Here is a 15,410-nt window from a genome sequence, read left to right on the forward strand (position 1 = left end):
AATATGAATAGTCAAAGTAACAACAAAAGTGCACTTGAGCGCTATGTTTACAGCTATACCTATGAAATCATTTGAAATCAATTTAAGTCATGGGAATCTTTTAGTTGCACACATAATCTATGATAATTGTAGTAGGATATTATCTACCTGCTGCATAGAATGCAAGTACACTTACACAGGAATGAGAACATATTACCTAAAATGTTTATAAATGGAAAAATAATAGTTCAGTAGTACTTGCATCACTGACCATGTTAGCTCCAGAGGGCCATCTCAGCTGATTTGACAGGCACTATTCATACTTTTTCATTTGTTTGATTTTTTCAGTGCAAAGATACTTTGGTAGTCAAAGTGCTGTGAGACTTATCTATTTGTTTATATCTGTGGTATACAAGGTGCAATGTGCTCAGTGAGTTGAATCAGGGTACAAGAAACAGTCAAGGTGAACCTGGAATTAGTATATGATGCTTAGCTATGGAAAGCTCTAGTTTTGGGGCATTACACATGACAGTGGATGTGTACAAATGATGTCATTAGCTGCATGCTCCTGATGCCACCTCATAAGCTGGGGAAACAATTGTGCATAAAAAAAAATATGTATCAGATTATCATTTTTTACTCCATTTCCATTCATAGAAAAATGATCAAGCATGTTCATTGTATTTTTCAACTGTAAAGTATGCCATGTACGTTGGATTCTGTAAGGAATACCCTTGTGATGAGCAAGAAAGTTACTAAAAGACTAATGATCACTATCAATACCAATAAATATGAAGCAGAACTGCTCTAACTGCTTACATGTGTTAAGTTAATGATATAAAAACATGGATTAATAAATTTTAAAAATCATTTAACTTTAACATAGAACTCATTTAATTTCACTAGATACAAATTTAACTATGAAGAATTCACATACAGCTGGTAAATGTTTCAAATAATAAATAACATCATCATGCATCTGGACCTCCAAATGACCCTAATAAAAATGCTGTGGCCAAAGTGCCTATGCCTGCCCCAACAGCCATTGCAGTGGCAATGCAGCGGTAACTGTATTCCACAACAACTGTAGGTGAAGGTTCTTGATGTTCCTCACTCAGTGGAACGACTGGTTTACTAACCTCCTCAAGTGGAGACAATGCTTCAACCATGGTCATCTTTATCATGGATTCAATATCTTTCTTAGCTCTATCACCCTCAGATACTACTTGAGTAATGAGGGTCTTGAGCTGTGCATTTAACTGCTCAAGGAGCAACTCTTTCTCCTTTCCTACAATTGAATTTATTTGCTGTGAGACTGTGAGCTTCAAATCCTCAGTCATGTGTGTCACATCATCTTTTGTTGCCATGGCTGGAATTGGTCCTTCAGAGCTTTCACATATATTTGTAGAGTGTTGCACTAGCTCTGGAGCAGAACTTAAATTCTTTTCTAATGACTGTAAACTGGCTGAGTCAGCAGAATGTTGCATGGCATCTGATGAAGCTGATAAACCATTATCTGTTGATTCTGCAGCATCTGAAGTAGATAATGCCTGATCAGTCCCTGTTTCACTGCCTGATACAAGTCCTGAATGACTGGTAGTACTGTGAATGGGATTCACCAATGATGTGATGGTACCTAGTACATCCTGGTGCATCTGCTCATAGCCATCCAGCAAATGTTGGTTGGTGCTGGACACATGATCCTTAATTTCTCGGATCCTAACCCAGTTATTGACTGAGGTGATGACTGATGCCACAGCTGCTGATACTACTGATGCAATGATGGACCTACAAGAAAGAAAATAACATATGTATAAATCAATGCAGTATATTTTCAATCTCCTGCAGCAAGTAAAATCTTCCTGACTGAAATGATCTCAAAACTGTCAGCTTATCTCACCAGTATTTGCTTTGCTCCGCTTGCATACGTTCCCGCTCATGACAGTCACGAATTGCTGCTGACAGCTGAGTAAAAGTGTCCCGTTCCAGCCTTTCACAATGTGTAAATTCAGAGCGTACAGCCTTCATCTGCTCATTCATTTCACGGGCCTGTAGTATACACACAAACTATAACAAGGGTTGAATATATATAATCATAAATACAAAAGAAAACTTTCAAAATGACCAGTTTTATCAAGTACAGTACATTCTGTATCATCTACACACCTTCATTCCTAAACACATGCAAGTACAAAATGTGGAATGTTGACTATGATACATACATATGTAATGAAATACACCATAATGTTCAAGGTAATCATGAATTATTAATAACACTAAAATAAGTGTATAAAAATATATTCATTCTATTGTACCAGTGGTTTTTACAGTTAAAAAAGAAGCTACTGCACAATCATTGCTTCCATGGCCTTCGCCCACCAGAGATCCCTCATTTCTAAGTTGTAGTTTGGTACCACAACTGAGTCATGCCCATCTGAGCTGGAAATGTACTAGATAGTTTAAGCATTTTGGAGTTAAAACCTTTATGTGTGATACTGGTCTGGCGACCAGCTTTTATGTTGGCTGACGTTTTTTTTATTGTTGAGGTGCATGGTGTCAAGTATCTTCCAAGCGAGGATGTGTGAAAAGATAGTAAAATATTTTACTGATACCTATTGCCATAAATACTGCAGGAGGGGGTGTTTGGTAATAAAAAGAGTGTGGTTGAGAGAGCAGAAGAGGGTGTTTTGAAATGGTTTGGTCACATGGAGAGAATGAGTGAGGAAAGATTGACACAGGATATATGTGTCAGAGGTGGAGGGAACGAGAAGTGGGAGACCAAATTGAAGGTGGAAAGATGGAGTGAAAAAGATATTGAGCAATCGAGGCCTGAATATATGCAGGAGGGTGAAAGGCATGCAAGGAATAAAGTGAATTGGAAAGATGTGGTATACCAGGGTCGACGTGCTGTCAATGGATTGAACCAGGGCATGTGAAGTGTCTAGGGTAAACCATGGAAAGTTTTGTGGGGCCTGGATGTGGAAAGGGAGCTGTGGTTTCAGTGCATTATACATGACAGCTAGAGACTGAGTGTGAACGAATGTGGCCTTTGTTGTCTTTTCCTAGTGCTACCTCGCACGCATGCCGGGGGAGGGGGTTATCATTTCATGTGTGGCGGGGTGGCGATGGGAATGAATAAGGGCAGACAGTATGAATAATGTACATGTGTATATATGCATATGCTTGTGTGTGTATATATATGTACATGCTGTGATGTATAGGTATGTATAAGTGTGTGTGTGGACGTGTATGTATATAAATGTGTATGTGGGTGGGTTGGGCCATTCTTTCGTCTGTTTCCTTGCGCTACCTCGCTGACGAGGGAGACAGCGACAAAGCAAAATAAATAAATATATATATATTCTTTCTTTCTTTCAAACTATTCGCCATTTCCCACGTTAGCGAGGTAGCGTTAAGAACAGAGGACTGGGTCTTTGAGGGAATATCCTCATCGGGCCCCCTTCTCTGTTCCTTCTTTGAGAAAAAAAAAAAAACGAGAGGGGAGGATTTCCAGCCCCCCGCTCCCTTCCCTTTTAGTCGCCTTCTACGACACGCAGGGAATACATGGGAAGTATTCTTTCTCCCCTATATATATATATATATATATATATATATATATATATATATATATATATATATATATACAACAATCACCACTGGAAAGAGAAAATAAAGACAGTGAATACTTTTGTTTATTACATCCTCTGTCTGAGGATTGTTGCTTATATCTCTTCACGGTGAAGTGAAGGTAGCACCTGGAAAATAGACAAAAAGACCACTTTCGTTCACACTCAGTCTCTAGCTGACAAGTGTAATGCATCAAAACCACAGCTCCCCTTCAATCCTCTTTGTTCTCTCTTTTTTCCTCACACTACTAATCTACTTCCAAAATATTTTCTTATTCTCCCTGAAGTTTGCTGATACTCATTCACTCAAGCTCTCAAAAGCTCTCTTTTTCAACCCCTGCACCTTTCTCTTAGCCTCCAGGTGTTTTCTCTTGTTAATCTTCCTATCACTCACATTCCTTTCCAGCTAGAAACATCCATACATCATTCTTTACCCCTTCTCATATGCCTGCCTCCCAGATGCCACACACTTTTCTCAGGTATGTTAGTACCTGCAAGTAACCTCATTTTGCCATTCTACACTCAGTCTTCTGGTACATCTTCACACAAACCTCTTTACCAAGCTCACTAACTTTCACCACCCTCTTCCCACCCAAATCATTTCCTGTTTTCCAAATGCCCAACAAACTTTCATCCTTGCCTCTCCCAAGTAATTATCAGATATCCCACCAGTTGCCCCTCTCAACACACATGCAGAGTACCTCTTTTACATGCCTATCAAATGGAACATTATCCAGTAGTGACTGCTTACCATCTCTCCTCGAGTTGTATCATCAACTTAAATATATACAACTTTTGTGGAAGTGTCAAGTTTCCTAATCTTTCAGCAATGATTCTATTACCATCAACTTTATCTACTCAACTGTATTTGTCATATGGAGGTAAGTAGGTCTGATGGGAAATGACTGACATATAGATGAATAAAGATTCCCTGTACAGATGCACACACCTGGTCAAATAATTTAAAATGTTCTTCAGAGTACTGCTCTGCCTTGGTGATGCGCTGATGATTGACAGCCAATTTCTCTTGGAGGTCCTCAATCTCTCCTTGTAGCTGCCGTCGCCGACTCTGTGTTGCTAGCAAAACTTCAGACAACTGCCAGTAATAAAATAATCACTTTATTATATCAGTCATGCATTTAGAGTATACTACAATACATAAAGTCCAAGTGCTCTAAGAGCAAAAGTACTCAATGAAAGTTAATTAATCAGCACTGAAAAGGATGTCAACAACAGAATATACATAATAGGGAAAAAAGCAAAAGCACTTGTTTGCAAATTACCAAAGCTGATGGGATACCTAAGCGCAAAGTTTACAATCACATGCATAATGATATGACAGCAGAGTATATTAAGTGTACATAATAAAGTCAAGTCAATTGGGAGGTAAGTTTGAATGGAGAAAAACTGGAGGAAGTAAAGTGTTTTAGATATCTGGGAGTGGATCTGGCAGCCGATGGAACCATGGAAGCGGAAGTGGATCATAGGGTAGGGGAGGGGGCGAAAATCCTGGAAGCCTTGAAGAATGTGTGGAAGTCGAGAACATTATCTCGGAAAGCAAAAATGGGTATGTTTGAAGGAATAGTGGTTCCAACAATGTTGTATGGGTGCGAGGCGTGGGCTATGGATAGAGTTGTGCGCAGGAGGATGGATGTGCTGGAAATGAGATGTTTGAGGACAATGTGTGGTGTGAGGTGGTTTGATCGAGTGAGTAACGTAAGGGTAAGAGAGATGTGTGGAAATAAAAAGAGCGTGGTTGAGAGAGCAGAAGAGGGTGTTTTGAAATGGTTTGGGCACATGGAGAGAATGAGTGAGGAAAGATTGACCAAGAGGATATATGTGTCGGAGGTGGAGGGAACGAGGAGAAGTGGGAGACCAAATTGGAGGTGGAAAGATGGAGTGAAAAAGATTTTGTGTGATCGGGGCCTGAACATGCAGGAGGGTGAAATTAGGGCAAGGAATAGAGTGAATTGGATCGATGTGGTATACCGGGGTTGACGTGCTGTCAGTGGATTGAATCAGGGCATGTGAAGCGTCTGGGGTAAACCATGGAAAGCTGTGTAGGTATGTATATTTGTGTGTGTGGACGTGTATGTATATACATGTGTATGGGGGTGGGTTGGGCCATTTCTTTCGTCTGTTTCCTTGCGCTACCTCGCAAACGCGGGAGACAGCGGCAAAAAAAAAAAAAATAAAAAAAAAATAAAGCAAAGATAAGTTCTTAAATAAAAAAACATGCATCATGTATTCTATGGAAATTCAAGCTAGGTAAGATTTGCTACAGTATGTTCAGAGCTAGCCATTCAGATGTCACTGTCTTCAACTAATTTAACTCTAATCCTTCAACAATGGACAAAAAGTCAATACATCCTATATTAACTTTAACAAATGAATACACAAAGTATTGCTAACATCAACAAAAGGTAGATAAGAACATCAAGTGGGAGCATTCGGTAGAAGCAGTAGTTTGGAACATTAGGTAGACACATTAGGCAAAAGTAGTCAGGAGGAACATTAGGTAGAAGCCTGTGAAAACACTCACTAGTTGCCCTGTGCCAATGGCCTGTTAAGGGTGAGGCACTAAAGGCTGAAAAGTGGCAGAAGAGTTCACCATTTATAAAGACTCTTTTGTCATGGCCACCCCTGAAGCACTAAAGGATGAAACAGTAATGCATTATACTTTCATGTTTGCAATGCATATTTGAATCTGTGTTAGAAATACAACTGGCAGATTACCATTCCGATTCATTTGCACATGGAGTGTACATTGAGAAGATTGTACAGCATTAAAAATCTAAGAGGATTCAGGTAAAGAAAAAATCATGAAAGGGAAGCTGATAAAGCAAAGAATGTACTGGGAAAGACTTGTCAAATAAAAAAAAAATAATAAAAAAAATAAAAGCAAGTTCACATAGATGCTTAAGCTTCACTACCAACCACAATAATTTGCCAAAATAAAATGTACACAAATAAATTTTGGTAACAACTGTGTCTGGATAATTCTCTGAATAAGCCAAAACTATTTTTCTGAATCATATCATTAAATTTTTCTGAATTATGTCAACAGCATATGTAATTTAAATGACAATGTTCTTGTTCCTAATGATCCTGGGTTGCTACAAAATAACACAAAATTTCCTGACTTTTTCCTGATAAAAGTGATTTTCTACGCCAATTGAAATATGTCAAACTGAAAAGAATGAAGATCCTATTGTCTGTTTATGTCAATACAGTATGTCTAAATTCAAAAGCACATACCAAGATAAAAAAAAATCTCAATTTAAACAGCAGCACACCCAAACAACATGGACCATCAGCCTAATTCATCTTTTCATCGATTTGTAAATATATTTAAAAAAAAAATCAATGTGGTGTCCTACAGCTGTAAAAAAAAAGAAGAGAATTATGAAGTTACCAATTTTTTGCTAAATTTCTACATCTCACTGACCATAATAATTCTAGCAAAAGACAACCATAAGATGAAAATAAACATACAAGAAATCAAATGTGTGTGTGTGTGTGTGTGTGTGTGTGTGTGTGTGTGTGTGTGTATGTGTGTTTTGTTTTAGGATGATTGTTTAAAAACATGTCTTTTGTGTAAATGTTACATGTGAAAGCTTTCCAGTGGGCCGTGATTGAAAGATCTGCCCATTCATACTTTAGATGTACACAACTGTATTGAGATAAAATATATACATAATATTTACAATATGAAAGCCAGCAAGGCAGTGGGTTTGGATGGTATTGCAGTGGAATTTATTAAAAAAGGGGGTGACTGTGTTTTTGATTGGTTGTTAAGGATATTCAATGTATGTATGGTTCATGGTGAAGTGCTTGAGGATTGGCAGAATCCATGCATAGTGCCATTGTACAAAGGCAAGGGAGATATAGGTTAGTGTCCAAATTACAGAGGTATAAGTTTGAGTATTCCTGGGAAATTATATGGGAAGATATTGATTGAAAGGGTAAAGGCATGTACAGAGCATCAGACTGGGTAAGAGCAGTTTGGTTTCAGAAGTGGTGGAGGATGTGTGGATCAGGTGATTGCTTTGAAGAATGTATGTGAGAAATACTTAGAAAAACAGATGGATCTGTATGTAGCATTTATGGATCTGGAGAAGGTATATGATAGGGTTGATAAAGATGCTTTGTAGAAGGTATTAAGAGTATATAGTGTGGGAGGTAAGTTGCTAGAAGCAGTGGAAAGTTTTTACCAAGGATATAAGGCATGTGTACAAGTAGGAAGAGAGGAAAGTGATTGGTTCCCAGTGAATGTTGGTTTGTGGCAGGGGTGCGTAATGTCTCCATGGTTCTTTAATTTGTTTATGGATGAGGTGGTTAGGGAGGTAAATGCAAGAGTTTCAGAAAGAGGGGCAAGTATGCAGTCTGTTGTGGATGAGAGGGCATGGGAAGTGAGTCAGTTGTTGTTTGCAGATGATACAGCACTGGTGGCTGATTTGGATGAGAAACTGCAGAAGCTGGTGACTGAGTCTGGTAAAGCATGTGAAAGAAGAAAGCCGAGAGTAAATGTGAATAAGAGCAGTAGAGTTGAAGAACAAGCTAATTGGGAGGTAAGTTTGAATGGAGAAAAACAGGAGGGAGTGAAGTGCTTTAGATATCTGGGAGTGAATTTAGCAGTGGATGGAACCATGGAAGCGGAAGTGAGTCACACAGTGGGGGAGGGGGCGAAGGTTCTGGGAGCACTGAAGAATGTGTGGAAGGCAAGAACATTATGTTGGAGCAAAAATGGGTAAGTTTGAAGGAACAGGGGTTCCAACAATGTTATATGGTTGCGAGGTATGGGCTATAGATAGGGTTGTGTGAAGGAGGGTGGATGTGTTGGAAATGAAATGTTTGAGGACAATAAGTGGTGTGAGGTGGTTTGATCGAGTTAGTAATGAATGAGTAAGAGAGATGTGTGGTAATAAAAAGAATGTGGTTGAGAGAGCAGAAAAGGGTGTGTTGAAATGGTTTGGTCACATGGAGAGAATGAGTGAGGAAAGATTGACAAAGAGGATATATGAGTCAGAGGTAGAGGAAACGAGGAGAAGTGGGAGACCAAAATGGAGGTGGAAGGATGGAGTTAAAAGGATTTTGAGCAATCAGGGCCTGAACATACAGGAGGGTGAAAGGCATAAAAGGAATAGTGAATTAGAACAATGTGGTATACCGGGATCGATGTGCTGTCAATGGATTGGAACAGGGCATGTGAAGTGTCTAGGGTAAACCATGGAAAGTTTTGTGGGGCCTGATGTGGAATGAGAGCTGTAGTTTCGGTGCATTAGACATGACAGCTAGAAACTGAAGGTGAACAAATGTGGCCTTTTCTTGTCTTTTCCTAGCGCTACCTGGGGGGGAGATATGCTATTTCATGTGTGGTGGGGTGGTGACAGGAATGGATGAAGGCAGCAAGTGAATATGTACATGTGTATATATGTATATGTCTGCATTTGTATATGTATGTATATGTTGAAATGTATTGGTATGTATATGGGAGGGTATTGATTGAGAGGGTGAAAGCATGTACAGAGCATCAGATTGGGGAAGAGCAGTGTGGTTTCAGAAGTGGTAGAGGATGTGTGGATCAGGTGTTTGCTTTGAAGAATATATGTGAGAAATACTTAGAAAAGCAAATGGATTTGTATGTAGCATTTATGGATCTGGAGAAGGCATATGATAGAGTTGATAGAGATGCTCTGTGGAAGGTATTAAGAATATATGGTGTGGGAGGAAAGTTGTTAGAAGCAGTGAAAAGTTTTTATCGAGGATGTAAGGCATGTGTACGTGTAGGAAGAGAGGAAAAGTGATTGGTTCTCAGTGAATGTAGGTTTGCGGCAGGGGTGTGTGATGTCTCCATGGTTGTTTAATTTGTTTATGGATGGGGTTGTTAGGGAGGTAAATGCAAGAGTTTTGGAAAGAGGGGCAAGTATGAAGTCTGTTGGGGATGAGAGAGCTTGGGAAGTGAGTCAGTTGTTGTTCGCTGATGATACAGCGCTGGTGGCTGATTCATGTGAGAAACTGCAGAAGCTGGTGACTGAGTTTGGTAAAGTGTGTGGAAGAAGAAAGTTAAGAGTAAATGTGAAAAAGAGCAAGGTTATTAGGTACAGTAGGGTTGAGGGTCAAGTCAATTGGGAGGTGAGTTTGAATGAAGAAAAACTGGAGGAAGTGAAGTGTTTTAGATATCTGGGAGTGGATCTGGCAGCGGATGGAACCATGGAAGCGGAAGTGGATCATAGGGTGGGGGAGGGGGCGAAAATTCTGGGGGCCTTGAAGAATGTGTGGAAGTCGAGAACATTATCTCGGAAAGCAAAAATGGGTATGTTTGAAGGAATAGTGGTTCCAACAATGTTGTATGGTTGCGAGGCATGGGCTATGGATAGAGTTGTGCGCAGGAGGATGGATGTGCTGGAAATGAGATGTTTGAGGACAATGTGTGGTGTGAGGTGGTTTGATCGAGTGAGTAACGTAAGGGTAAGAGAGATGTGTGGAAATAAAAAGAGCGTGGTTGAGAGAGCAGAAGAGGGTGTTTTGAAGTGGTTTGGGCACATGGAGAGAATGAGTGAGGAAAGATTGACCAAGAGGATATATGTGTCGGAGGTGGAGGGAACGAGGAGAAGAGGGAGACCAAATTGGAGGTGGAAAGATGGAGTGAAAAAGATTTTGTGTGATCGGGGCCTGAACATGCAGGAGGGTGAAAGGAGGGCAAGGAATAGAGTGAATTGGAGCGATGTGGTATACCGGGGTTGACGTGCTGTCAGTGGATTGAATCAAGGCATGTGAAGCGTCTGGGGTAAACCATGGAAAGCTGTGTAGGTATGTATATTTGCGTGTGTGGATGTATGTATATACATGTGTATGGGGGGGGGGGGGTTGGGCCATTTCTTTCGTCTGTTTCCTTGCGCTACCTCGCAAACGCGGGAGACAGCGACAAAGTATAATAAATAAAAAATAATGTGCGTGTGTGGGTGTTTATGTATATACAAGTGTATGTGGGTGGGTTGGGCCATTCTTTAGTCTGCTCCCTTGTGCTACCTCGCTAATGTAGGAGACGGCGATTAAATATAATGAAAAGAAATGATATACATAATATTTACATTATCACTACACATTTTTTTTTTTTGGAATGCTTCTCTTCAATTTCACTCACCTCAGTAACTCTATCCTGTGCCTTTTTTAGATCAGTAATACCAACAAAATCTTGGTACTGTTGGTACCAACGATTTAGTATGTCATTCCAATCCTCCGGTTTTTTCTTGTTAGCTTCTGAAGTTATTGAGGTCGTGCTGGTTTGCATTATACCATTAACTGCAGCCAAAGATTTTTCTGATAATTGTTGTCCAAGTGAATAAACCTCAGGTGCCCTCTCATGGACAATATTGATAAGCTTTTCAGCTGTTGTGCTGTGATTTTTTTTTTCTGACTCAGACAATTTCTGTTTATGTTCGTCACTTGCTCTACTCCTTTCATCTGGCCACTCTGGTGGCCTTGTTGAGCTAGACATCAGACAAGAGCTCATATTCCCTGCCACTTTTATTCTCCAAAACCACATGTCCCTTCTGTGTCCAATTTCTGAAAACATCACACTAGAATTGTGCACAGTCCTGACAGTTGTACTCCACATAATAGTGTAAGATCTTGTTCCCAAGTAGGATACACTACAGCTGTAACAATGGAACAGCCGTGCAGCACCAACCACCATCATCCGTTGCATGATTGCCAAAACACTTGCAGAATTACTCCTGATGCAGTGTTCTCACACCTGTCTTTTGCCATTCACTGGAGCATGCTGTAGTTTCACTTACAATACATGGAGCATCTCATTGTTCACAATCAACATATTGGAGGATAAAAAACCATCACAGCTCCACTGAAATGCAATTTTAGTAATCAACAATAACTTGTAAGAATGGTTTTGGTGCATGTTAATTCTTCTCTAGTCTAATACATAAGACTACAAGACTGAAGATTTTGGAAAAAATGACAATCATGGACAGCTCTTTGATACATTCAGCAACAGGACAGTGTGAGGTTCTGGCTAGTAGTAGTGTAATCTTGGTGCACTGGAACACAGTACTGAAAGAGTGTTTGTGAGTGAGACAAAGATATCCAGATCAAGCTTCATACAACCAAAGGAGGAGGAAACTGAGATACAAGGCAGATAAGAAAATCTACCGTAAAAGAAATATATTTGCAAGTGCAAGTTGTAAACTAAAATGTATCTTTATGAACAAGAGATGACATCAAGGAAGTTCAAAATTTAGGATAATAGAATCAGTGCATCAAAAGCAGACTGAACACCAAGATATCACACAAGTCTTAAAATGCAGAGAAACATCTACAGTTGTAACATAGCTACCAATAACTATGAAATTTGCCTCAGGTATGAAATATAGGTCATGGCTACCTACTTCTGATGGAATAAGGTGTCCATCATTTTGTGTACATATAAAGTTACATACATTAAATAGTGGCTGAGAACTAAACTTTGGCCTGAAACTTACAAACACTTTAGCCGTGGAATTAATTTCCAGCAGCATTACTGATGAGTGTGAATTCTGGAAAATATGAAAATGGTTTCCTGAGAAGTAACTGTAATATCACATCAATAACCTATTAGATATACATTATTACAATGCTGCAAAGTGTATTTGAATTGCAGTCCTCCCCTTTGTTTTCCAAGGGATATTACAAAATAATCGGTACAAGTTAGAAATATGAAGCAGTTATTGTGCTATGATAGCAAATGATAATTGATTTTCGGTATATCAACTCTATAAATATACTGGAACCAAACCTTACCTAAATATACTTGATTCTATATACATCTAGAGGTTGTAGCAGATTCTCCCACCTGATGAAACACCTTTGGATAGACTGAATCATCATCAGTTGATGAAAAAGAATGAAGTTTCATCATAAAACTTCTTGCTTCAAAACAGTCTTCTTGTCCCTAGTACTGAGTTTAATGCAGCCTTGGGATAAGGGGTCCTAGATTCGTACATTAACAATAATACACATCCAGAGATATCTAATAAGTGTACCCTGAATGTGCCGACTTCATTTTTAACAAAATCCAGTATTTGCCCAAAGTGACTAATGACATATGTGAAAGTTTTCACAATTACACAACATTTTGCTTCTCAGTAGAAGGTTGCAAAACATTCAACTACAGAACTTGAAGTTGTTTCCCCAATTTCTGTTTGCTACATCCCATTACATTCCCCTATTTTCTCAACTCTGCCATCCTTTCCTAAGAATTAAAAGTATTAAAGATGAGCAGTAAACAAATGCTACTCTAGATACTACCTTTCAGATTCTTGGCACTAACGGCACTACCTAATTTTTAACCATACATTTTCCAAACCAAAGATAAAAAAAATAAAAGATTTAACCAGCCATAACACTGGAGCTGTCAAAATTATGATTTCTAAAGGCCTGATCTTTTCAATATAGTACATAAATTACTGTACTACCTGCTAAATACTTAAAACTAGATATCAAAATGAAATACTATAACCACTAGAGGTTATCATTCCTTGTTAACATTCGAATGTGTAATATTTTACTTTAAACACATCATATTAAACAGAAAATCTATTAGAATTTCTTTTGTTTCTAGAATATTCATTTCCTATGTCCTTCATACATAAATAAAGCAATAGTAGTGAGGGCCTGAAAGATAAGGGAATATGTAAGGATCATTAATTTACAAGCAAGTGAAACCCTTGGAAATATCATCTGAATTTCTTACAACCTCATCCAACTTCACAAAGCAGCCAAAATTTACTTTATTTTGGTCATTTCAAGAAATAAAATAGCATTTTTTGTCTCATGTTTACATTAAGATACAGAAAATTGTTTTTCACTTCAAATCTACATCCATAAAATTCAATCCTCGAGGACTATAACACTTCTAGTAAACATTTTGTAAGTGTGGCTCCATATTCATCATAATTTTTTTGGTATCAAATGTTTTTTTTCTGCAATGCTAGTGTAGTGTTTAGAGAATATAATAAGTTATATGGCATGAAACAAAGTATCATATTCTATTAAACGATATCAAATAAGGGAACAATAATATATCATAAATATTGCAGACCAAGTTAACATGAAATGAACAGAACACATGAAAATCTCATCTAACCCCATAAAGATTAAGATTTATCTACATGTTCAGTTTTCTTGTCAAAATGTGTCTCATCAAAATTAGTATGATTAAAATGGAACAAAATATCAATAGATGACAGCAAGGAGATGTGAATATCTATTTTGTCATATCTGCTAACATATGAGGTATTTACATGTTCTGCTGACTTTTTTACAAAATGTATTACGTATTCTAACATAAGGGAAACTATTTTTCCTGTTATCATATCCCTCACTACAATTTAATTTTACAGTTTATTAAAATATATTAATCAAATTCATACTCTGCAGCTCTATAAAACATTGAAGAACAAAATCATTTCATATTCAAACCTAACCCCAATATGAAGCTACACTTTTACCCAGGCATTCTTCACCTTGGGGTGAAAGAAGAGACAGGTATATTTCGACCATATAATTAAAAGTTTCAGTGAATTTGGGATGCTAAGGTAACCTGGAAGAGGTTTATACAAATTCTTACGATTTCAACAAATTTCACTGAAGTAAACATTAATACTGTACTTTCATTAATCATGACCCACTTCATTATCGACCTATTTACTTTCTAAAACACTTACCTCAAATATGCTCCCCCGATCTCACTCTATTACCCACACAACCCACTAGTCTATAGAAAATTCTTCCAGATTCTACAGTTAATAAGGTGGCGTGTCAAACGTAAAATCAAAATACAGTGCCTTGACCTAGGAAAAAAAATTCTTCAGCTTAACTTTGAAGTACGACGGTACGATCTTTCCATCACATGGCCATTAACAGTACTTTAAAGGTAAGGTCAAGGCCAGGTCATCATAACTATGGCTCGTACCACTGTGCTATGAGGTTACTAAACGACCAATCACTAGGTAAGACCCACTGAACTCGCAACATAGTTGCTAGAGTAGTAAACAATTAATTATCACGGCCTCCTGGTTTCATGACCAGGTCAGGTGGCACCTGTGATCTAATGGCAGAATCCTGAGAGTGTGTAAACTTTTCATCTCATCACAGGTTAACAAGACAAGAGCCTGTGGCAGGTCTCCTTGTGGTGTTGTTAACGCTATGGAATACCGATCCCGTATAATAATAGATGCATGTCATCCTTTTGGATGTATATATATCATATATTCCTCTGTCCTATTATTTTCGTCTGCTAGGGTGCATACATATTAATAGAAAATTTCTAACTGTAAGTTACTAAGATTCAGAAACGAAAAAAAAAGTTGTTATATAATAGTAATGCCCTGCAATTGGCTCAAATGTTGGGTGCACTCCTACCTGGAACCCAGATTAATATTTCTTCCAATTTTCATAATTACTCCCTTACCAATCGCCATAAGCAACACACACAATATATATATATATATATATATATATATATATATATATATATATATATATATATATATATATATATATATATTCTTATATATAATTTGTCTCTAAGTGCCTTTGCACCCTTTTCTTGTCCTGGTGTTACATCCCCTTATTGAGAGCTCGCGCAGCAAAAAGGATGCACCACTTCCAGTAGCAGAGACATGCGGACTCCTTTCGAGTTAAAAGTCTTTTTTGGTGAGACTGTACTTTCATTGATATAGTCCCGCCAATTGTAATTTTACACTCGCCGAGGAACTCCATGTAGGCGGTGTCTGTTCACACCTA

At 38.3% G+C, this 15,410-nt stretch overlaps 1 protein-coding gene across 6 annotated transcripts; it reads right to left on the reverse strand.

Moving 5' to 3' along the window:
* Positions 1 to 600: 600 nt before the first annotated feature.
* On the reverse strand, positions 601 to 14,846 carry LOC139751215 (uncharacterized). Of its 6 annotated transcripts, none has more exons than XM_071666403.1 (6): positions 14,330 to 14,828; positions 12,107 to 12,160; positions 10,753 to 11,472; positions 4,555 to 4,701; positions 1,880 to 2,028; positions 601 to 1,767 (listed from the first exon to the last, which is right to left on the reverse strand). In XM_071666403.1, the coding sequence occupies exons 3-6, from the start codon at positions 11,314 to 11,316 to the stop codon at positions 951 to 953; spliced, it is 1,677 nt and encodes a 558-aa protein (XP_071522504.1). In that variant the 5' UTR covers positions 11,317 to 11,472; positions 12,107 to 12,160; positions 14,330 to 14,828; the 3' UTR covers positions 601 to 950. The 6 variants fall into 6 exon arrangements, with proteins under 6 accessions (XP_071522504.1, XP_071522502.1, XP_071522508.1 ...); XM_071666401.1 differs by having other exon boundaries at positions 12,405 to 14,828; XM_071666407.1 differs by having other exon boundaries at positions 14,706 to 14,805.
* Between the last annotated feature and the right edge of the window lie 564 nt (positions 14,847 to 15,410).

Source organism: Panulirus ornatus, chromosome 11 (genome assembly GCF_036320965.1).
Source record: "Panulirus ornatus isolate Po-2019 chromosome 11, ASM3632096v1, whole genome shotgun sequence".
Classification (NCBI taxonomy): domain Eukaryota; kingdom Metazoa; phylum Arthropoda; class Malacostraca; order Decapoda; family Palinuridae; genus Panulirus; species Panulirus ornatus.